This window comes from Thamnophis elegans, chromosome 8 (assembly GCF_009769535.1).
Source record: "Thamnophis elegans isolate rThaEle1 chromosome 8, rThaEle1.pri, whole genome shotgun sequence".
NCBI lineage: Eukaryota > Metazoa > Chordata > Lepidosauria > Squamata > Colubridae > Thamnophis > Thamnophis elegans.
Window position 1 is genome coordinate 26,184,065 of NC_045548.1, and position 23,428 is coordinate 26,207,492.

General features: G+C 41.1%; 1 protein-coding gene across 1 annotated transcript in view; it reads left to right on the plus strand.

Annotated features, from left to right (window-relative positions):
- The window catches only part of LAMA1 (laminin subunit alpha 1), a 97,331-nt gene extending 75,119 nt beyond the window's left edge, over positions 1-22,212 (plus strand). The window contains exons 51-63 of the mRNA XM_032222905.1: positions 408-549; positions 2,285-2,399; positions 2,594-2,764; positions 5,089-5,240; positions 6,099-6,284; positions 12,370-12,532; positions 13,875-13,987; positions 15,569-15,758; positions 16,023-16,181; positions 18,157-18,304; positions 19,487-19,620; positions 21,102-21,324; positions 22,058-22,212. Of these exons, the coding sequence (XP_032078796.1) occupies positions 408-549; positions 2,285-2,399; positions 2,594-2,764; positions 5,089-5,240; positions 6,099-6,284; positions 12,370-12,532; positions 13,875-13,987; positions 15,569-15,758; positions 16,023-16,181; positions 18,157-18,304; positions 19,487-19,620; positions 21,102-21,324; positions 22,058-22,212 (2,051 nt within the window). The remainder of the gene's footprint in view (positions 1-407; positions 550-2,284; positions 2,400-2,593; positions 2,765-5,088; positions 5,241-6,098; positions 6,285-12,369; positions 12,533-13,874; positions 13,988-15,568; positions 15,759-16,022; positions 16,182-18,156; positions 18,305-19,486; positions 19,621-21,101; positions 21,325-22,057) is intronic.
- The last annotated feature ends 1,216 nt before the right edge of the window (positions 22,213-23,428 follow it).

Below are 23,428 nucleotides of genomic sequence, written 5' to 3' on the forward strand. Positions count from 1 at the left end.
AAAAAAAAAAGCATTGAAGTTTTCACTTTTCTAACAATTACCTGATAATACTGAGAAGACCCTAGGTAGATATTAAATAATGTGCATTTTGTTAGCTGAAAACCATTTCCCCTAAAATAAACCTTCTTTGTACATATTTATAATACTTTCAATTGTTGAATAGCGAAGGGTAGATTGTTTTCTTGCTATTTTGTTTAAAGTGAAATTATGTGTTGAAAAGTACTGTCTGAAATATTATATGCTTCATATTTCTACTATATGAGAGTGGGATTTAAATGAGCTTAATCACTAACAAGACAATGTATTGGTACTGTTACATTTTCTGCAATGTTTGTTTAAATAGAAATTCCTGAATTCTTACAAACTATTCTTATTTGCTTACCTTAGATATTCCTTTTATCTTTCAGGGATTTTGGCAGTCATGGATGCTTATAGCCTCAATTCTAAAGAAATCAAGCAAGGAGAATCCCCTGGTGTTGCCTCTGACCTGAATCGTTCTGATAAAGACCCAATTTACATTGGAGGGTTACCACGATCAAGGACAGTAAGGTACAATTAACCATGCTCAAGGGAAATCCTTAAGAGTAGATTTCACAAAATGTTCTCAACCATTCTGTCCATGGAAAAACTAACTTCTTGAACCCAAAGGTGCTTTTTCAAGAGGCAACTGGACTTTGACATCTCGTTTCTCATCCAAGAAGCTTCTTCAGCTCTTCTCATCCAAAGGATGAAGAAGCTTCTTGGATGAGAAGCAATATGTCGAGTCCAGTTGCCTCTTGAAAAAGCACCTTTGGGACAGCAATGACCTGGATAACTGAGAATCTCCATAAACATCTAAGTTCTCAAAAGCAATAGAAGGACCAATCTCCACTGTTTGATACATGGGTGGGCACTGTACAAGAAAAAAAATCCAAGATAACAGATAGAGAAGCTTTTGCCTTGAGTCCAAGGACAGCATACCCAACCAGTCCTCCCTACTCCCTGCCAAACTTCTTTCTACTTTTCTCTTTTGTGTATGAAAGCAATTAAATCTCTGGCAGTACTAAATGGAGGTAGGGAAAGGAAGTCTCTGAGAAGACTGATAGGTCATTTATCCCTAAAATTCCTCTAGGTTGTCATTTAACGAAAATCTGGAATTCTGAGCCAATCCAAATCTGTTAGGCATAATTCCAAGATAAATATTTCAGGCACATATTTTCAGTTTTGAGTGTACTCATATTGAAATTGCATATGGTTCTAAATATAGTGGATGTGATGCTGATAAAAACTGGTTACTCTCTTGCCCATTTCAGCAAGATATATAAAGTATATAAAACCCATTCTACTGTTCGGGCCAAAATTATGTATATGACTGTCTTTTTTCATACAATCAATCTTAAGAGTTTTGGATATTTAGTAAGGCATTTCTTGCCTATCATAAATATGCTTAACGTTAACCATTATCTGTGGTTTTCTTCCATAGTGGTCTATAGAACAATTTTCTTTTGGAGTTGTGGAGGGTACCTTCTTTTTTCAGATTTTCTTGGAAATACGTACTTGCAAAGACAGGATTTAAGTGATGGCTCTGAACAAAGAGTACCCATCATAATGTGAGGGATTTTTTTTTTAAAAAAATGCTTACAATCCTTCACTTTCATGTTTAATATGGAGCATACACTCACTGTTTTTCTTTTGATCAGAGATTTCTTAAGGCATGAGGAAAAAGAATGTATAGAACGGAAATGAGATATCCATGCCATCTGATAGCTTTCATTTCTGTCTCTTTGTATTAAACTGAAAAGAGAGAATATAACAACGGTAATTGGCTGAGCACCTGCCACCCTGATTACATAGATCAAGGTTCCTCATTGGTTGAGAAACTAACTTTATTCAGCCACCCTCACTTCAGACCTTCCCTATAAACATGAGAAAATTGGAGATGGAGGAGGAGAGGAAGGACCATACTTTGTGGTTCATTTGCTTCCCTTCCCTGATACCTAAAGAGACTTATCTTAGATTCCAACAACAACAAAAATTGCAAACACCTAATGACAGTTTTAGTCATCAAATTCATCATAGGAATTTAGAACACAAGGGTTGCCAATATCAAATGGAAAGAAAAGCTGCCTATTGTGTTTTGTATTTTTTTGAATTATTGTTATATTTTGTAATTGATGTAGTCTCTGGGTATTGTTGGAAAAGTGTTGATTTGTCAGAAGCTAATTGTGCAGTGACTCCATCCTGACTTTTATGAAGAATTTAGTATTTTGTTCAATTTTAACAGCTCAGTATTTTCCTTTATTAGGAAAGGGGTTCAAAGCAGAACCTTCGTGGGATGCATGAAGAACTTGGAAATATCCAGATCTACTTTTGACTTGCTTAAAAATTCATATGGTGTGAGAAAAGGCTGCATCCTAGAGGTAAGACATATTAAACATACTAACAGTTCTGTTCACTAGATTTAAGCTGTTTGCTACTGAGAAATGAATGAATAATACATGATGACTTTATAATGACTAGCATGTTGAGTGTTAAATAATCAAAAGCTTTGCTTTTACTTTTTGGGATTTAGAGTGATATATTTACTGGTTGTTCCTTTCCTTTTGCAATCTAGCCTATACGCAGGTCTAATATCTTACATAATGGTTACATTGAGTTGCCACCCAAACCCCTTTTGGTGGAATCTGAACTTATGGCTACTTTTGCTACAAAGAACTCCAGTGGAATCATTCTTGTAGGGCTTAGCAAAGGTGAAGCAAAACGAAGACGCAGGCAAGTCCATCTTGTGAGTACCCATCACCTTTAATTTTATGCTTTTAGTTATTTCTGGAATGGATCTTAACTAATCTCCAAAAGCGGAGCAGGGTCTGATTGAGGTAATATTTGCGCTGGAGACCACCAAAAATGCCAGGGCTGCTGTCTAGATTGGAAAAAAATCACAGACCATCTGGGAAGAAGGCAGTGGCAAGCCCATTCTACATTATTGCCAAGAAATTACAAGCCTGTGAAGTCACTAGACCTTGAGTTCAGTTCAGAGGAAATACAGATGTTTATCATCAGATGCTAGATTAAAGGTTAGGGTGGCATAATAGAAATAAGGATGCTCTCATACGTGAGTGTTTCTGTTTGAATTCTTCAAATAAAATTGGGTTGGTCAGCACAATAAACATGTAAAGTTTGAGAACATTTTCAGACAATGAAGAGAACTTTCCTTTTTCTGTTAAAATTGGATTGAGTAGAAGAGTGCACATCCCTACGTCAAGCAGGTAGTCCTTGACTTACAGCCATTTATTCAGTAACCTTTTGAAGTTAGAACGATCTCTACTGACTGGTTGCAGCATTCTGCAATCATGTTACTGTTGTTTGCAACTTCCCTGTGAACTTCAAAAAAGTCCAGTGGGGAAGCTAGCAGGAAATGTTACAAATTGCTGGTTTAAGTCTTCCCCACCCATGCTTTCTCACCAAGTCCCTCTGTGTCATACTGCACCACTCCTTTGTGCACCCCTACATATCATTCCCATTCCCCACCATATCTTTGTACACCCTCCCTGTGCTTTCTGCATACCGTCCCTGACCTTGTACACCCTCTCTGACCTATGCCCGAGTGGTGCTGGGTTTGGGGTTTGTTGGCTCAGGGAGAATTGCCACCTCTGGTCTTGGATGGGGTGGCACTTCCCCAAACAGACACTGTGCATAGTCCAGGGTTCTCCTGCACTCACAACTCCTTTTCAAAGAGCAGATGGCGGTTGGGGCGAGGAGGGTCTTTGCGCAACTGCAGTTGCACACCAGTTATGCTCTTTCCTGGACCAACAATCCCTACTCACAGTCACTCATGTCATAGTCACTTCTTGTCTTGACTATTACAACGTGCTCTACATGGGGCTGCCCTTGAAGACCCTCTGGAAGTTCCAGTTGTGCAAAATGCAACGGTCCACATTTTTTTGTGCAGACTTGGTGTGCACATGTATCACCTCTCCTGTGGGAGCTGCATTGGCTGCCGATTTGCTTCTGGGTGCAATTCAAGGTGCTAGTTGTCACCTTTAAAGCCCTTCATGGCTTGGGACTAGATTATCCGAGGGACCGTCTCTTGCCAATCACATCTACCCAACCCATCAGAATGGGGAGGCAGGGAACGTTGCGGGTCCCATCCCCTAGGGAGATATACTTGGTGGGAGGGCCTTCTCCGTGGTGGCTCCCTCTCTCTGGAACATCATCCCCCTAGAGATTAGAATGGCCCTCACTCCAGTACTCTTCCGGAAGATGCTGAATACCTGGTTCTGCCAGCGGGCCTGGGGAAGCCAGAGTGGGACGGAGCCCATTAAACGTCTCATGTGAGGTTCTGTCACTGGGGTGGGGTGTGATTTTATTATATTAATTTACTATATGACTCTTATTCATTTTATTATTTTTATATAAGGTTTTATATTCTGTAAGCCGCCTTGAATTGCTATGTGCGAGTAGGCAGCAATATAAATTCCCTAAATAAATAAAAAAAATATTATTGACCTACAACTTTATATAACGTCCCTGACACTTGCCATATTTTCCTTACCCTTACTGTGTTGCATCCTCTACTTTGGTTGTGGGAAACCGGCAGGAAGTTTCCTTTCTGAATGACAATGGGATTTGAAATAATAAAATAAAATTCCAAGGGAGACGGAGGAAGAAAGAGAGATGTCCTTTCCCTCTCCCTATCCACATTTTAATATGCCTAGCAATATTGGAGTAAGGGATGCAGTGGCTCAGTGGCTAAGACACTGAACTTGTTGATCAGAAAGGTCGGCAGTTCAGTGGTTCAAATTCCTAGTGCCGCATAATGGAGCGAGTTTCTGTTACTTGTCCCAGCTTCTACCAATCTAGCAGTTCGAAAGCATGTAAAAATGCAAGTAGAAAAAATAGGAACCACCTTTGGTGGGAAGGTAACAGCATTTCATGTGCCTTTGATGTTTAGTCATGCTGGCAACATGACCATGGAGCGCTGGCTCTTCGGCTTTGAAACGGAGATGAGCACACCCTCCTAGAGTCGGGAACAACTAGCACTTATGTGCATGGGGAACCTTTACCTTTACCTAGCAATAATGGAACTTGTTTTTTCCCTATTCCTTGTAGCCCTTTTTCTCCATCATGCTAGTGAATGGTCACTTGGCTGTGCAGGTCCTTGCTGGTGACCGAGCAACTGCAAAAAGGGTCCTGGTCAAGTCTACCAATGGAACTTACAGTGATGGAAACGAACATTCTGTTATCCTCACTCGGAATAAGAGGTACAAGCTGAAGTACTAATGTAATTACCACTTATGCTCTCTACTATGTTGTCTAAGAGACCAGCATTATTTCAGAAAAATAATCACAGTTATGTTTTCCTGTTGTTCAGTTTCCTGTGTTAATTATATTTTGTGTCCAGCTACAGATTAAAATGTGTGTGATTATTCCCTTTATAATTTGTAGATGCTTTGACTTCCAAAGGGAATGTTACCAAATATTTGTAGAACATAGAAATACATAATTAACTTTAAGATGTCTACAGTAAGAAGCCTTCAGGTCTTATGTATTTAAAAAAAAAAAGCCTACAAGAGAAATGAATTAGAAAGTCATTAGAAAGTCTGATGTCTCACAGTAGCAAGCCTCCAAAACATGTTGGAGAACAAAATTATGCTCTAGTTATTTAGGGTGGATTATAAAATTTACTGGCATAAATTCAAATCCAGAAGCACAGATAACTGATGCAGCAGGATTCATTAACTTCTTTATATACATAAGAATAAATCAATAAATGTACAATACCAACAGGTGGCTCTTCCAAATAAACACAAGGCAGGATAGTTACAGGCAAACACAAGCAGTTAGTTTCATATCAGCAGACAAGCCGAGACAGACTGCTACTTTATTTCTCAGAGCAGCAGACTGCCTAAGTTTCTGTTTCAATTCTTTTCACAGACTCAGATCTGTTTAAGCTCCCATTGGCTGGCTTAGTTGCTATGACTATTCATTGGCTGACCTTGTTCCCATGTCTGTCTCAGTTATGAATATTTTAACATTTACTTGATTTCTCTTCCTTGAAATTATTCTCTTGAAAAAATTGTTACTCTCTCTGTTTTCTCCCTGCTTCTTTTGCTGCCCAGAATAATAAATGTACAAGTGGATGAGAGTAAACCTGAAGAAATTAGACTTGGACTAATGGCAGAAAGCAGACCAATTAATATATCAAAGCTCTTCATTGGTGGAATTCCTGCTGGAGAAAGCATTTCTGGATTAATAATCATGGATTCTTTCTATGGTTGTATAGCTAATGTGATATTTAACACAGAGTAAGTTAAAATTATTTTCCATGTATGGGAAATTTCTTATTTAACCTTATACTGTAGTATATATATCTATGGAGATTCATATTAGTCCTCGCCCGTACGACTGACAGCCAGCAACAGCCAGGCCGTGCCTGATTGGCTAAGGTGCGGCTGGCTGAGCACGGGCTGTCAGATGCGTGCCTATTGGCCTCCCTGCTTGACAGCTCCATATAAATAGCTCCATATAAATAGCTGTCAAGCAGGGCGGAGTCCCGATTTACCACTAACCTGTCTACTATTCGGTTCAGTTTGAATAAACACTGTTAGTTTACCTCAGGCGCCTCCTGCCTCGTTCTTCCTCGGTCCACTTCACTGGCGACGAGGACGGGATCCACAGGCCCTGATTTAACAGCCTAGGACAGAGACAGAGAATTTGTTTTTTTTGTCTCTCTCACGCTGCTGAGAAGACTTAGCCGCTCGAGCCATGGCTGCTATGCCTCCCTTCGCTCCTTTTGGAGCCACCGGCGAGTCGTGGGCCGGGTTCCTGGAGTGCTTTGAGTGTTTTCTGATAGCGAACAACAGGCAGGGATACTCACAGGCACGCAAGTGCAGTTTTTTTCTTAGTGCCTGCGGTCCCGAAATATTCGGCACGGCCTGCACTTTTGCGGCTCCGAGGCCAGTTTACGAGCTTGGCTGGGATGAGCTAATGGCCGGGATGAAGAACCACTACGCCCCTACCCCTTCCAAGATCGCTCACCAGTATGCCTTTCGGCAATGTGTTCAAAAAGAGACTGAGTCCGTAAGCCAGTTCCTCCAGTCCCTCAGAACCGTGGCAATTCAATGTGAATTTCCAGACCTAGATGACAACCTCGCCGAGCAATTCGTGTGTGGAGTGCGGGACATCCGGCTTAAGTGGTGGCTCCTGGTGAAGGCTGACATCACCCTGCCGCAAGCCATGGACGAGGAAAGGGCAGTGGAGCTGTCTGAGCAATCTACTGCTGATGGCCAGATTCCTGCCTCCGCCTGTGCACCGGGCTTGACAAGCTGGTGCCTCTGCCTGACCCTGATGTGGAGGACCAGGTTGATCACCTGATGGCCATCCCTAGACAACAGCCGCAGGCACTGACCTGCTCTGCTGCAGCAGGGGCCGCTTGCCTAGGTTGCGGAGGCAACCATGCCCGGGCATCCTGCCCCTTTAAAGTGTCTATGTGCCGCCCCTGTAACAAGAAGAGGCACCTAATGCAAGTGTGCCAGGCCACCCTGCCGTTACCTCCGCAGCCTGAAGTCCCTCTGCTGTCCTATGGCCAACCTGCACCACCGCGGAGCCAGCAGCGCCGGCGTGATGACTGCTTTGCCATTGACAAGAACCTCCCTGCCACCCCTGCAGAGTCGGTCAGCCAGGCGACGGCAAGCTCTAAAAAGATAACTCTGTCCCTCCTCATTGAGGGGTCGCCTTGCACGATGGAGGTGGACTCAGGGTCCTCCTGTTCCCTCCTCTCATGGGCAATCTTTTCCTGGCTCTGCCCTGGCATCCCAAAGTCCCAGCTGTCTCCATTGGACACTGTTCTACGGGATTACCAGGGGACTCAGATTTCTACCATGGGTTGCTATGTGGTGCGGGTGGAGTATGGAGGGGTGGTTTGCTGCCAGCCTGTTCTGGTGGTCCAGAAGCCTCTGTCGGCTTTGCTGGGCCTGGATTGTTCTCCCCATTAGGCCTCTCCCTCTCTGGGGTGCACCTCACAGCGGACATGCCCCCTGGCATCGAAGACGTCCTGGCGGATTACGCTGATGATTTTGATGGTAATCTAGGGAAGTACAAGGGGACCCCTATCTCCCTCAACCTAGACCCCCAGGTTGCCCCTATTAGGCTGAAGGCCTGCAGGGTGCCTTTTGCCTTGAGGCCCAAGGTGGATGCGGAACTTGACAAGCTTTTGGCGCAAGGTGTCCTGGAACCCGTCGACCACTCATGATGGGAGACCCCAATAGTGGTTCCTGTCAAGGCCGATGGGTCCATCAGGATCTGCACTACAAGTCCACCATCAACCTTGGCCTCCAGGCAAACCCCTATCCAGTCCCTGTGGTGTAGCACTTGCTCCATTCCTTGGGGCGGGGCTGCACCTTTGCCAAACTGGACATGGCGCAGGCCTACCAGCAGCTCCTGGTGGATGATGATGCGGCGGCCACTCAGACCATCGTCACCCACCATGGGGACTTTCGTTGTCGCCACCTCCAATTCGGTGTTTCCATTGCCCGGGGGATCTTCCAGAGCCTCATGGAGCGGCTGCTTCATGGGCTCCCTGGCATCGTCTCCTACTTCGATGACGTCCTGATTGCTGCTACCAGCCGCTCAGAGCTCATTGAAGTACTTCGGAAGGTCCTCGACCGTTTTAGGGGCACAGGTCTCAAATTGAAGTGTAGCAAATGCTCCTTTGCTGTTCCTAAGGTAGAATTCCTGGGCTTCATGATTGATGCCCAGGGAATCCACCCTACACCCTCTAAAGTCACTGCCATCTGGAATGCCCCTACGCCCACCTCCAAGGCGGAGCTGCAACCGTTCCTTGGCCTTTTAAATTTTTAGATGCCTTTCTTGCCGCACAAGGCATTACTAGCCGAGCCGCTGCATCGGTTGCTTGACCGATCCACAGCCTGGTGCTGGGGCAGCTGCGAAGCGCATGCGTTCACGGCTGTCAAAGCCATGCTGACGTCAGAGGCAGTCTTAGTCCAATACAGTGACAAGATGCCGCTGACATTGGCATGTGATGCCTTCCCTGTCGGTCTGGGAGCTGTTCTGAGCCATGTCCTCCCAAATGGCTCAGAAGCCCCCGTGGCTTTTTATTCCCGGACACGCTCCTCAGCTGAGAGGAACTACAGCCAGATTGACAAGGAGGCTCTGGCTGTGGTGTCAAAAATTCCACGACTACCTTTACTCTCTACACTGACCACAAGCCTCTCCTTGGGCTTCTGGCCGGTGACAGGCCGATCCCTCCCATCCTGTCTCCCAGGATGACCTGCTGGACGGAGTTTCTTGCAGTGTATTCATATACGCTGAGATACCGTCCTGGCAAGCAGCTGGGGCATGCCAATGCCCTTAGCCATTGCTCACTTCCCTGCACTGACCCACAGCCAGTCCCTTGCCTCTCGGTCCTGTCCATTGCGGACTTTCCTCTGTCAGCCACTGACGTGGCAGCCCACTCTGAAGCTGACGCTGTCCTCTCGCAAGTCATGGCATGAGTCCTGAGGGGCTGGCCTACAGGGGGCGTCTCTCAGGAGTTCTGCCCCTTTAAGTTGGAGCTGTCCCTGCACTGTGGGTGCCTATTGTGGGGCAACAGGGTAATCATTCCTCTCTCCCTCCGCCACCAGGTTCTCTCTCATCTCCATGCAGACCACCCGGGGGTTGCGCGCATGAAGGCCCTTGCCCGGAGTTATGTCTGGTGGCCCCGCTTGGATGACAAGATTGAAAACTGGGTGGGGAGGTGTGTTCCCTGCCAAGTGTCCCATCCTGCTCTCCCCTCCCCCTCCCCCTGGGAGTGGGAGTTGCCCAGGGGGCCTTGGTCCTGTCTGCACTTCGATTTTGCGGGTCCCTTCCATGGCGAGATGTTCCTGGTGGTCATGGATGCGTACTCTCGATGGGTGAAGTTGGTGTTCATGTCATCCACCACAGCCGAGAGTACGGTGCAGGTCTTGCGGTGCCTCTTTGCCACACACGGCTTGCTGGACGTCATAGTGTCCGACAATTGCCCACAATTCTCATCCACAACGTTCCAGGAATTCCTGGCTGCTCAAGGGATCTGCCACGTGCCAGTCGCCCCTTACTATCCGGCCAACAATGGCCGGGTGGAGAGGGTGGTCTGGTTGGCCATGGAGGCTTTGGGTCTCATGGACCGTGGCGACTGGCCAGCAAGAGTGGCTGCTTACCTTATGAGCCATCATTCCACTCCTTGCCCCATCACGCAGAAAAGCCCCGTGGAGCTACTGATGGGCCGGTGCCTGTGGACTACCCTGGATAGATTGCACCCTCTCTAGTCAGGGAATCAGCCTGGCAACCTGGGGGCCCCTTCCCACTCCTTTGGGGTGGGGGACCTGGTCTGGGCCAGAAGCTACTCTGGGGATCCTCGGTGGGTGCCTGCCACCATCACCAAAATAACTGGTCCCTGTTCCTACAGGGTCCACCTACCAGATGGCACTGAGTGGTGGCACCATGTGGACCAACTAAGGCGCCGCCACCGTCCAGAGGCCTCGACTCAATCCGACCCGCAGAGGCCGACCACCGTTGCCAGCAGCCAGCCTCAGGCCCGCCGCCGCTCGCAACCTCCGTTCCACCTGAGGCTTTCCCAAGTCAGGCCTCTCCTGCCCAGTTACCATTTCCCGGCAATCTCATGCACCGTCTCAACCCGACCTCGCATTCCCCAGTTCGTTTCTCCTAGGCCTTTTACCACCAGGCCTTCCCAAACCATTCGCCGCATACCAGCAAGTTTGTCTGTTCAGGCTGCGCCCCCGCCGCCCGGCCTACCTTTTCCTGGTATTCCGCCCTCCGGACTAAGCCTTTGTGATGTCACCCAGAGCTCCACTCCCTCCGTGGAGTAGCTGCAACAGGGACATCTTACCTCTCCGGTGCCACCTCCTGAACTGAGGCGTTCAGGGCGTGTCCACCGCCGTCCCACCTATCTTTGTGAGTACGCATGTGCCATGTTCCCACATGCGCCCTCACTAGCGGGGGAAGACGTGTTAGTCCTCGCACGTACGACTGACAGCCAGCAACAGCCAGTTTGAATAAACGCTGTTAGCTTACCTCAGGAGCCTCCTGCCTCATTCTTCCTCGGTCCACTTCAATTCTCAGTCATCTTGGTTGTCCCAAAGGTGCTTTTTCCAAAAGGCAATTGAATTTTCATGGTTTTTTTCCTATGAAAACTCTTTGCTTCTCATCCTAGAAGCTTCTTTAGTTATAAAGAATATATACTTAATAGAAGTGATTTAATTATCTAATGGACAAAAAGTTACATTATTTTTTTTTAAAAAAAAACCTTTACTTCGGTTTTACTATACTATCTTCATGGTGGAGAAGGATTCTTTTATCGGAGGGCATCATTTACTGTTTTTACCATGATATGATAGTTCTGCATTTTTTTTAATCGGAATGTCTCCTCTGCCAAATGTCAGAGAAGCTTAAACTAAAACCACTTCACAGGCATGGAAGAATCCAGAAACTCTGATTCAATGTTTTATGTAGAAAAGCCAAGAACCCATTATTAAAGAATTCCAAATATTGCTGAGTATCAAGTGCCAGTCTATTTATAGTGAAACAGTGTTTAAATTCTTGTTTCTTTTTTTCCTGTCTAAAATGCCCCTTCTTTTAGACAAGAGGTCTGATTTCCATGTGTTTTGCTTTATTAATGGACAGATTTGGTTTTAAATTGTTCTCCTTTGTCCATATATAGAACTGATTTTCACACCAAATATATCTGATTTTATTAGTTGTTCAGTGGGATAGGAAAGAATGTCATGCTTAGTTGGATAATTTTTGGCCTACAGATATTGAGACTGTAAACTATTGACTACAATAAAAGATGTCACTTATATGGAACATAATAGCAAGTAGAGTAGAATATATCTTTATTACGATCATAGATCAGCAATAGACATCACTTTTTACAATATATTAAAAAATGTAGTACTGATATTAATAGTGTATAATAACATCCCTATTAAAATACATGTTCTCAAACTGTTAGGGTCACTCCCTAGTTTACGTGGGTGAAAAGCTGATAAGTATGTGAGTAAATATAATGTTCCAAAAAGTTGTTAGAGATATCTCCAAAAAATTGGTGCAAGTTGATAGCTATAATTCTGTTTTTTTCTTGTGGACATTGCAGCAACACCATGATAGAAAGTAAGATCCATAGATATATAACATGGAAATCATGAAATTCCACAGTGTTGGAGTAAACATGATAATTCTTTAGAATTTCACATCAAAGATATGTGAGAAAAGTAGTTGGTACTTGATAAATATTTTTGCGTTCTTAGTTTTCAGCTTATGCCTGAAAAATAATTCATGTTTCTTTGGGCTTGTTTCTTCTTTCCTCCCTTCCTTAAAAAAAAATAAATACAGATTTCTGGATTTCACCACTGCAGTAAGGTATGAAGGTGTTGATATGGACAGCTGCTTTCATTCAGAAACATCTAAGCCTGCTATTCAACCAGTAGACTTTGAAATCCGATCTGAAACGCAGATGCTGCCAAGTTCTCTAAAGTCTTTTTCACAGACTAAGGAAGTATGTTATGATGGTTATATATGTGGTTATGATCATAATTAAGCAAAATTAAGTAGGAAAGGCTTTTTTTTTCTATTTTCCAATTTCAATTTCATAATTCACTTCTTCGCCATAGGTAAATCATAAAGCCACCACTTTGTAATGGGTTCTTTTAACTATGCCCCAATTTGGTGACTTCAAGACACAAAAGAGTTAACAACAACACAAGTGCCTAGACAACACACACAAGCACACATAGTACTCACATTCTATTACTCACTATTCTCCATTATTCATTCTTCTCCACTATTGCTCATGTATCTTGTGAGTACTGCTAGGGGGAAAAAAGCTTTCTCACTGCTTTCTGCTACTTTAGGCTACTTTACTTCAATACAAACCTCACATATCTCTCCCCCCCATCCCCACCCCTCATTGTTTCACAATAAACCTTTTATAGGAAGCTTTGCTGTACTGCTACTGGTGAGAGAGCTTAAAGAGAAGGAAAGAAAACAGCACAGGTGCGGGCAATTTTCTGGGCAGCCTGCTCTCTTACAGGGCAATTTATTAAATACATGGGAAAGTAATCCTCTTAACCATATTGAATTAACTCATTTACTTTTCATTAAATATACACATAAATAAAATCAATTTTACTTTATTTTTTATTTGGTGTTTAGTCATGTCTGATTTCTGAATATTAGTGTGTGTTTTTGCAACTGTAGTACTGGATCAATAAGTATATAAATTTAGATATGTATAATTTCAATTATGTGTCATTGTAATCATAGTAAAAATGATAGAAGCTGTACTCAGTTCTGCTGCAGATTGTCTTAAATGTAGGTATGGTTTTACTTTTAAACTTGAGGCTATTTCACAAATTCAGTTCTTTTGATCATCAAAATGAGGAAGTACCACTCTGCTGCTCTCTAACCTAGTCTCACTGGAGCATAATTTCCTGATTTCAAATTAGCATGGCTTATTACTGGAATTGAAGGAAGCAAGAGAACTATTTTTGTGTAGTGGTTAAGACACCAGGCTATATACTAGGAGACTGTAAATTCTAGTCCCGCTTTAGGTTTGAAAGCTAACTGGGTAATGTAGGGACAGTCCTTCTTTCTGTCGGTGAGTTCAACCTACCTCACAGGAAAGGCATGAAAATGGCCCTTTTTTCTTAAAAGAATAAAAAATAAAACTACCAAAGTTGCCTGAGCAGATGAGAATCAGGCTTGTGTTGTCTTGGATTCTGATAATTTGAACATGAAATTTGCATGAAGTTTGGGGTGACATCAATATTTAATAAAACAAGAGAATGAGTATTGGATGGAGAATTTCATTTCATTTACCTCATTTATTCTGTTTACAGAAACAGTGTGCAAAAAGGGGAGAGCTGAAGTACATTTCCAATGCCCATCAGTTTGGCGTTAACAAAAACAGTCATTTAATGTTACTTTTCAATCAGTCTACAGTAAGAAAAAAGTAGGTATATCTTACATTATTGTACAGAATTGCTATAAGTGAGATAGAATATTATTCCAATGTGCAGCTAGAAAACATTAAGTTAAGGGATAACAATGTGGCACTGTTAAATTCCATTCGTTCCTGTATGGTTATCTATAGCCACATAACAAGTATCTATTTTTCATTCATTTATTAAAATGGTTTTCCTGCTCCTACATCTATATACAGTAGTTTTCTGAATATTAAAGATTGGGGCTTGTGCAGACCCTGAAAATAACCACAATTGTTCCTTGTCAGTCATATGTAAAATAGATGTTATATAAACTAGGTAAAACTAGCATTAAATGCTTCATTTAAAAACAGCCAAAAAAGTTCACTGATCTTTCTCATAGCTTTTTTAAAAATAATTTCCCATTTCAATAGACAAAGTTTTAAAGTGCAAATTGGAATATTGTGCAGTTTGCTATAACTCCTTTTCCTTAGTTTCTGCCTATACTATTTTCTTTCCAATGGATTTCTTCATGGGTAATAGCTTCCTAGAATTTCTGTATTATTCTACAATAATTATTCGCGTACTATACTATTCTCAGAAACCTCCAGAAAATGAAAGCATGTTTCATTTATGACTACTCTAGTTAATGTTAGGGGAATTTCCCATTAGAGGGAACTAGAAACCAGTGGAGAGTTACCAGTATTATCTGTGATGCCACTCCAGAGGATTTGCCAAGTTTCCAGAATAGCAAGGGTGATATTATTTAGAGTCGGAGGAAGAAGGATCACAGAATATTTGAATCAAATATCCTTGCAGGATCTACTTTCATTAAGATGGTGAAAGTGGTCTTCAATCATTATTCCATAAACTCTGCCCTCTTCATATTTGTTTGTAGTATAATAGGCCACACAATAAAATGAAGGGCAACAACACAGCACAGCTTTCATCAATTGGTTTATCTTACTTCCTTGTGAATGTCTCTCTCTGAACATAGCAGTAACAATAGCACTTAGATTTATATACCACTTTATAGTGCTTTAAAGCCCTCTCTAAGCAGTTTACAGAGTCAATCTGGGATCTCATTTTACCGACCTGGGAAGAATTGATGAAAGACTGAGTTAACCTTGAGCTGGTGAGGATCGAACTGCTGGCAGTGAGATGAATTAGCCTGCAATACTGCATTCTAACCGCTGCACCACCATGGCTACTCAACATGCTTGAATGACAAGAATTTATTGAACTTGCATGCCACCTGACTCTCAACAATTCTGGGTAGTTCAGAGTTGAACTACAGTTCAGCTTAGAATATTTATTGAACATTATTTTCTTTTCTTTTTTAAAGAAAACTGAGCTCTTCTTTCAGTTAGAGGGTTTTTACTGGATCTACCATGCCAACTGCTGTCAAGTGGATTTCCACTTTTATCGTTGCCTCTACAGGCCTTTAGGGGCCTCTGGTAGAAAGAAATCAGTCATGGAATGCAGAGCCCTGCTTTCCTTCGGCTGTCTCGTCATGATGTCAAACTGGAAGAAAGTCAGTATTTTCAATGGTCTTCATAGCATGTATTGAAATGTCCAAAGTTTGATCAGTTCCATATCTTATTTTGTAGGTTTTCTGTCCAATTAAGCATCAGGACCCTTGCTTCTAGTGGTCTAATATACTACACAGCTCATCAGAAGCAAGTTGATTATGCAGCCCTTCAACTACAAGAAGGAAAGCTTCGTTTTGCATTTGATCTTGGAAAAGGACAGTCAATAGTTTCTCATGAAGCAATGATCAGCGATGGAAAATGGCATACGGTACATTTCTTAAATTCTTATATTCAACTGCCCAGATACATAAATGTTTTGGTACATTTAACGCCTAAGGTAGAAATGTTGTATTAGGTACACAATAGTTTTTGCATTTGGCATATTTGGTTGATGTATTTATAACCCTAAAACAGTTGTGAAACAAGAATAAAAATGTCTGCTGGTCACAGATAAATACATGGAATACTATTCTTAGTTGCATGTTTCTTAACTATGAATAACTGCTCACAAATAATGTATCTTACCTTACAGGTAAAAACAGATTATGCTAAAAGGAAAGGTGTAATCATAGTTGATGGGCAGGCAACTGAAGCTGTCAATGTTTCAGGTGACGGAAGCACCTTGGATGTGGATGGGAAATTGTATTTGGGAGGTCTACCCTTAGGTTACTTCACAAAGAACATTAGAAATGTAAGCACTTTATTTTCTTATTGATCATTTGTGTGCCAGGTATGCAAACATATCATACTACATTCCATATCAGTGTTCTGCTGATTTGAAGAAGTGCTGTGACTCCACCAGGATGCGAAGTTTTTTTAGGGTGGTGTGTTTTGTATATAGAACAGCTCACATCAGCTCTTGTGAGGCTATAATTTTGCATTTCCTCTGGTGGGCAACTGGTTATTTCCATTGATAGGACTTGTGCCATATTTAGGCCCCTTTTCTTTCCTTCCTTAATGTTGTCTTGATCAATCCAAGGGATTTCCCTATATACACTCTTTTGCAAACACAGCGAGTCACTGATGAGAAGGGGCAGTAGATTGCTATCCTCCATATTCATTGCCCTCTGCCTTTAGCCAGGTTGGGAGGATAGGAGTGAGTTCTGAACTATTCAGATGAGCCTCAATAGCTAGAGGGGCAATTGTGCCAGTTTAAAATTAATTGGAAGAGTTGTGGAGTGTAAATAGTGGTTGTTGTTAGTTGTGTGGAAGTTTCGCAGGAAGTATAGGAACTGTTTACCATGAGCTCTCAAGTGATAACATACAGAGTGATTTAAGAAATGAATTCCCTCTGTAATATATTTGAATTGACTCAGGGTAATGCTGATAATAGGTTCATTTTCTTACATGCTATTTTGGTATTTTTTACTTACTTATCCACATTTGATTTGAAATATTCCAGTTCCTCTGTTTGCATTTTACTTCAAATAACAAGACTGGTTTGTTGTTGTTTTACTAAATTTGTTAAAAGATATCAAACATGTCTGTATCTGAAACCGCATGTTCAGCTCCTCCAGTAACCATAATAAGCAGGCTCATGGTCATAGTCATAACAATAGCAGTATTAAATTGCACTCTATGGAAAGAAACTATTTTAAGCTGGAAAACAGATGGATTTCCCAACATTTTTTCAAAATAAAACAACTCTTGTAAGTCCGATTTTGATCTCCACAGCGGTAGTGGAAAAGAGCAGAATTAACCTTTTGCTGCACTGTTTTTCTGTCCTAAATCTTCTCCTTCTTCAAAGTAGCTACTCAGATTTACGACAGATGCTGTCAAAACAACAATGCTTTTTTCTGTTTTCCCCACAAGAAGTTCCAGATAGATGACAGCAAGACTAACAGGGCAATAGAAAAATGGCTGGGTGGATGACTCCTGGTCATAGATTTTCTGTATTGTATCTTATTTCCATCATAAAATGCAAAGGTGTACCTGCTGTATTTGTTATAGTTCAGCTCTCTGTCCCATCCCCCAAAAATTAAGATTTCCCATTCTGCTTTTTTTTTAAAAAATTCCTCTGAAGTTATTTTTAATCTATAGCAGCATAAACATAAGCAAAAAAGAATATAAGGGAATATCCATTCTGCCCTGGATCTTTGTATAAGGGATAGACTTTAATCCTTTGCTCGCTACCTCAGGGGTCCTGTCTCTGGACTGCGGCCCACTACCAGTCCATGGCCTATTCAGAATTGGGCTGCACGAGTGGCTGACTGGAATACGTGCACACATGCAGCTCAATGTGCGCAAGCAGTGGGCCGGCAGGCAGTCAATCAATTTGAGCTGTGTGCACATGCACTGGCCTGCCGCTTGCACAGCCCAGTTCCCCTCTTCCCTCCCCCCAGCCAGGCCACCAAGCTGCAATGGGACCTATGTGAAAACAAAATGCTATATAAAATGATGTGTAAATTTACCACAAAGTTTGAGTGACTTCCTCTAATAGATGTCTGAATTTCTCAATGATTAATAATTATAAAGTAGCAAGGCGCTGAATGATATATCTCTGTGGGTGATAACAGATGTCTGTAGTATACAGATTTTCTATAGCAATGGTTCTTAATCTTGGAAACTTGTCTGGGGAATTCTAGGAGTTGAAGTACAGAAGTCTTGAGGTTGCTAAGATTCAGAAACACTGTTCTACAGGAGTAACTACCAAATTGTCTTTGCAGATTACTCACAGCATTCCTGCATGTATTAGTGAAGTAACCATTAATAGCAAGCAATTAGATAGTCTGGTTTCAATTTTTGCTGTGAATAAATGCTATGCTGCAATCCAGAAAGGAACTTACTTTGATGGAAGTGGTTTTGCTGTTCTTGGTAAGTAAAGTATTATTCTCCCCCCCTCCACCCCTAATATAAGTGTAAAATGAAATATAGAAAATATCCAATAACATTAAATGTTTTACTCTTGGTCTTTTATTTCCAATTCTGAGTTATTGTAGCTGCTGGTAGTGGTAAGAATCATATAATTTCCCTTACTTGGAAATAGAATGGCTTCATTGAAGAACAAGGAAAACTCTGTATTGCAGACAACTTCTGTTTCCAATAAAGCCAACCCACTTGTCTAATTCAAGGAGACACTTAAAGTGAGCACACTTTCCCACCTAGATAGCTGTGTTTCTTACAGTAACTTTCATGTATAAAAGATAAGTAGAAAATTCTTTAAAATGGAGGCCTATCACTCTCTGTAAATTGCTAACTGAGCTGTCATTTAGACAGAGCTTTAGTTTTGAAGTTGGTAGCGATGACTAGTGTAAGAGGTTTTTATTCTTAGTGGTTTTGCTAATCTTATTTTTTGTTATGTTTATCTTTTATGTCTTTATTGTTGCTTTGGTCAAATGATCATTTGATTGGGTGATTCCTGGTCTGCTCACTTGGTCAAGATTTAGAATTACTTTATTGTCATTGTACCAGGAACGTGCAGTCACTAGAGGCAGGGGAGACGGTGCCTCACCAATCCCCTGAGGAAAAGGAAAGAATTTTAAAGAATTTTTTAAAAATAATTAAAGCCAAGGTAGTTGCTACCAGATTCCAAGTCACAGTGACTTGTAACAGTGCTTAGTGTTAACTATAGGAGGAGGCCAGAGAACTGTAGGCCTCCTTTGCATAAGGAATTTTTCGTCTTTTAAAAGTTAAGAAAGGGTTAAAAAGCAAAAAAATTTGTATGCAAAGGGGGCACTGATTCTCCCGCCTCCTGATCTGGGAGCAGCGAATCATGCCTTATGAGCACGTTTATGTTGAGCACGCTTACGTTGGACGGACAAGAGGAGAGTTGAGAGTTTCCACAGCTGGAAAAGATATGTGGATCGGACGGAGGGAGGGAGGGGATTTGTAATTTTTTATTGTGAGGAATTTGTGTGTGTGTTTCTTTTTTCACAGCGGTGGGGTCAGAGGAGGTGGATGGCTAATTGCAAAAGCAGCCGCTTATGGCGACGCCACGCAATGGGATGGATTGGCTGCTGCACCTCTAACTTCATTATTTCATTCTCTCTTTTGTAGTTAGGGAAGGCTATAAAGTCAGATCTGAAGTTAACATTACATTTGAATTTCGTACGAATGTTGTGAATGGAATTCTTTTTGGAATCAGTAGTGCTAAAATAGATGCCATTGGGCTGGAAATTGTAAATGGAAAGGTAGGTTCTGAAACGGATATGCTGCAATACATTTATCCTAATAAATCTTAAGTGTTACCTAAACTGATGGATATGAAAATATATATAAGAAAGTCACATATGCAGTTTTTGAGAGAAAATCTGTGGTAATTATTAATATATAATAATGATTATAGAAATTAATGTTTTCATGATCTCTGTGAAACATATCTGATTATATTACAGCAATAGAATTTTTTATTCTGAAAATTATCTTTAGATTATTAAGACAATTACAATTTGCTATTTATACATTTATTATGCATAGGAAAACAGAAATGTTATTCTAGAAGAAACAGTTCAATTGGTGATGTGAGAGCTCGTAAATAATAGCAATAGCAATAGCAATAGCAGTAGACTTATATACCGCTTCATAGGGCTTTCAGCCCTCTCTAAGCGGTTTACAGAGAGTCAGCATATTGCCCCCAACAATCTGGGTCCTCATTTTACCCACCTCGGAAGGATGGAAGGCTGAGTCAACCCTGAGCCGGTGAGATTTGAACCGCTGAACTGCTGATCTAGCAGTAGCCTGCAGTGCTGCATTTAACCACTGCGCCACCTCGGCTCTAAAATTATGAAATAGATGAAATGATAAAAAAAACCAATTTGAAGACAAATGCCTATGATTTTACAAATATATTTATTATCTTGGCTTGAGTGAAAAGTTCAGTGGTTAAAAGGAAAGAAATCAGAGTGGGGGAGGGGAATACCAACATTAGTAATAGTTGTTTGAAAAAGAATTTGATGTTTATTTTTGCATGGACCATACTTCAAAAATAATCATCCCTACATACATCAAGACATCACTGTTCCCTACAGTATCAAAGGGAGCATACACATCCCCCCTTTTCAGAATCCCCTAATTATGAAAGTTGGTCCAAACTACCCTGTTTTCCCCAAAATAAGACTTCCCCAGATAATAAGGTCAATCAGGCTTTTGAGTGCATGCGCTAAAAATATTGAAAATATTGCAACACAGCAGCAACCATGAGGTGACCATGCTTTCCGCCTCCTGCACCTCAAAAATAATAAGACTTCCCTGAAAATAAGGCCAAGTGCTTATTTCAGTGATCAAAAGAAAATAAGACCCTTTCTTATTTTCGGGGAAACACAGTATAATTAACCATTTTAATCAATTGCTGGACAGCAGAATCTAGCATTAAAGTTTTCAGGGAAGATACATAGTCAGTATATGTCTCTTAAACCTTGTCTGTACTTTATCAAGGAGGAGTAGGAGGAGAAATGACTAATATAAAACAAATCTTTCAGTATTGAAATAGAAATAGGGTGCATTGAATTAGTTGTTTCTTGGCAAAATGCAAAGCTAAGAAATTCATATTAAATGAACATTGATTTAATAATTACCTACTCACAGCAGTTCTGAAAATGTATTGCGTTAAAAGAACCATCTTCTACCTTTACTTCATTTGGCTGTTCAGTTGTGATTTATTTTGTTTTTGTAGATTTTATTCAATGTCAATAATGGAGCTGGCAGAATAACGGCTTCCTATGAACCAAAAGGAATGTCTAATCTGTGTGATGGACAGTGGCACAAAGTGGAGGCTAGGAAAAATAAGCATCATATTGCTCTAACAGTCGATGGAAATGTGGTTCAGACTGATAATCCACATGTTCATTCAACCTCTGCAGATACAAATAACCCCATTTATGTCGGAGGGTATCCTGGTATGTAATTTTACTCACATTCAAAGCAAAGCAGGAAAAAATCTTGACTTAATCTTGACTTGTATATTTTTCCAAGTAACTAATGTAAAAATAGTAAGCCACATAAAGTTAATACCCTGAAACATGAGGACTATTAAAACACCAGTGTCCATTTATCTAAGTGTCCTGGTTGCAGTTTTGTTCCTTTTCTTACAGCTTTATACCTCAGCCACCCCCCACCCCCTCCCGAGAATCTGTCTGAACACAATCCTGGGCTCAGACATCCATCTAGCCCAGTGGTTTTCAACCCTTTAATACAGTTCTTCATGTATCATAATACAGTTCTTCATAACCCCAACCATAAAATTGGTGTCTCGGTTCCTAAGACTGTCGAAAATATGTGTTTCCCGATGGTCTTAGGCGACTCCTGTGAAAGGGTCGTTGGACCCCCAAAGGGGTCCCAACCCACAGGTTGAGACTCACTGATCTAGCCCTTAAGAATTATTTATTCATTGATTTAATAATAATATAATAATTACTATTACGGTTACAGATTAGCATTTTCACTCATTAGTTTTATGATCGACAGGGTTCCCTTTATTGTATGAAGCTACCATATGCAAATTAGATTGATTGAAGGAATTGTTGCATGCTCTAACCTGACAATTTATCTTCAATTATTACTTTCAAGATATGCATTCAGTGTTATCCATACAGTAAACATGTCTCCTGTGTTCTTTCATTTGTTTTCCAGCTGACATAAAACAAAATTGCTTGACCACTAAGAATTCTTTCCAAGGGTGTTTAAGAAACTTTATGCTGATTAAAGCCCAGCAAGCAGATTTTTTAGACTTCAGTGAAGCCTTTGACCTGCGTGGAGTTTTTCCACATTCCTGCCCTGCAGCCTGACTACTAAATGGGAGGAAAAATGTTCCATTTTAAGAGGCTTTGTCTATCAACTCTTAATGAAAAAGAAATGCTTTTAATGATAATACTGATTTAAGTGATTTCCCTCTTACTTTCCAGCTCAAGAAAAATATGTTTTTAACTAGAACATCTACACATTTTTAAAAAATAAAATAATAATTAACTATATTTGCTGAATCTGTTTTTTATGGTTGGTGAAAGCTTTTTAAAATCAGTATTTACAATAAATATTTTGTTAATTATTTAACCTTTATTACTTTGGCATATATGGGTCCATTTCTAGTAAATATGTAATATAAGGCCCTACTCACAAACATATTTTTTCATATCATGGGTGGATTTTAAATATGAAAAGTAAATTCAGCATACATTTAGAGATGAATTAATAGAAATCTCATTTTTTTGCTCGTAACTTTTTTATCCCAAATTACTGCTAAAATTGCTGCAATTAAAATAGAAGCTGAAGGCTAACCTCAGACACATTTTCTCTAACACATTTAGCAAAACATAGGTAACTACTGACGAAATCTTTATTGATGCTGTCACTGATATTTAGCATTGGGGAAGAAATTAATGAGTGGTATAAATTGGAAGAGCTATGTAAAAATGTTGGCAAGTTTTCCTAATTTTGTTATCAATCCAGAATTACAAAAATGTAACAAAATTTTATACATAACAAACTACATATTTAATATATTAATGATTTTTCTAGGTACAGTATATGTGGTACTCAATAGTAGTAACTGTGAGAGGGATCTTGGAGTCCTAGTGGACAAACATTTAAATATGAGCCAGCAGTGTGCAGCAGCTGCCAAAAAAGCCAAAACAGTTCTAGGCTGCATAAACAGAGGGACAGAATCAAGATCACCTGACGTGTTAATACCATTTTATAATGCCTTGGTAAAAGCACACTTGGAATTCTGCATCCAGTTTTGGTCACCACGATGTAGAAAAGATGTGGAGACTCTAGAAAGAGTGCAGAGAAGAGCAACAAAGATGGATTAGGGGACTGGAGGCTAAAACATATGAAGATGATTGCAGGAACTGGGTATGTCTAGTTTAATGAAAAGAAGGACTAGAGGAGACATGATAGCAGTGTTCCAATATCTCAGGGGTTGCCACAAAGAAGAGGGAGTCAAACTATTCTCCAAAGCGCCTGAGGGTAGGACAAGAAGCAATGGGTGGAAACTAATCAAGG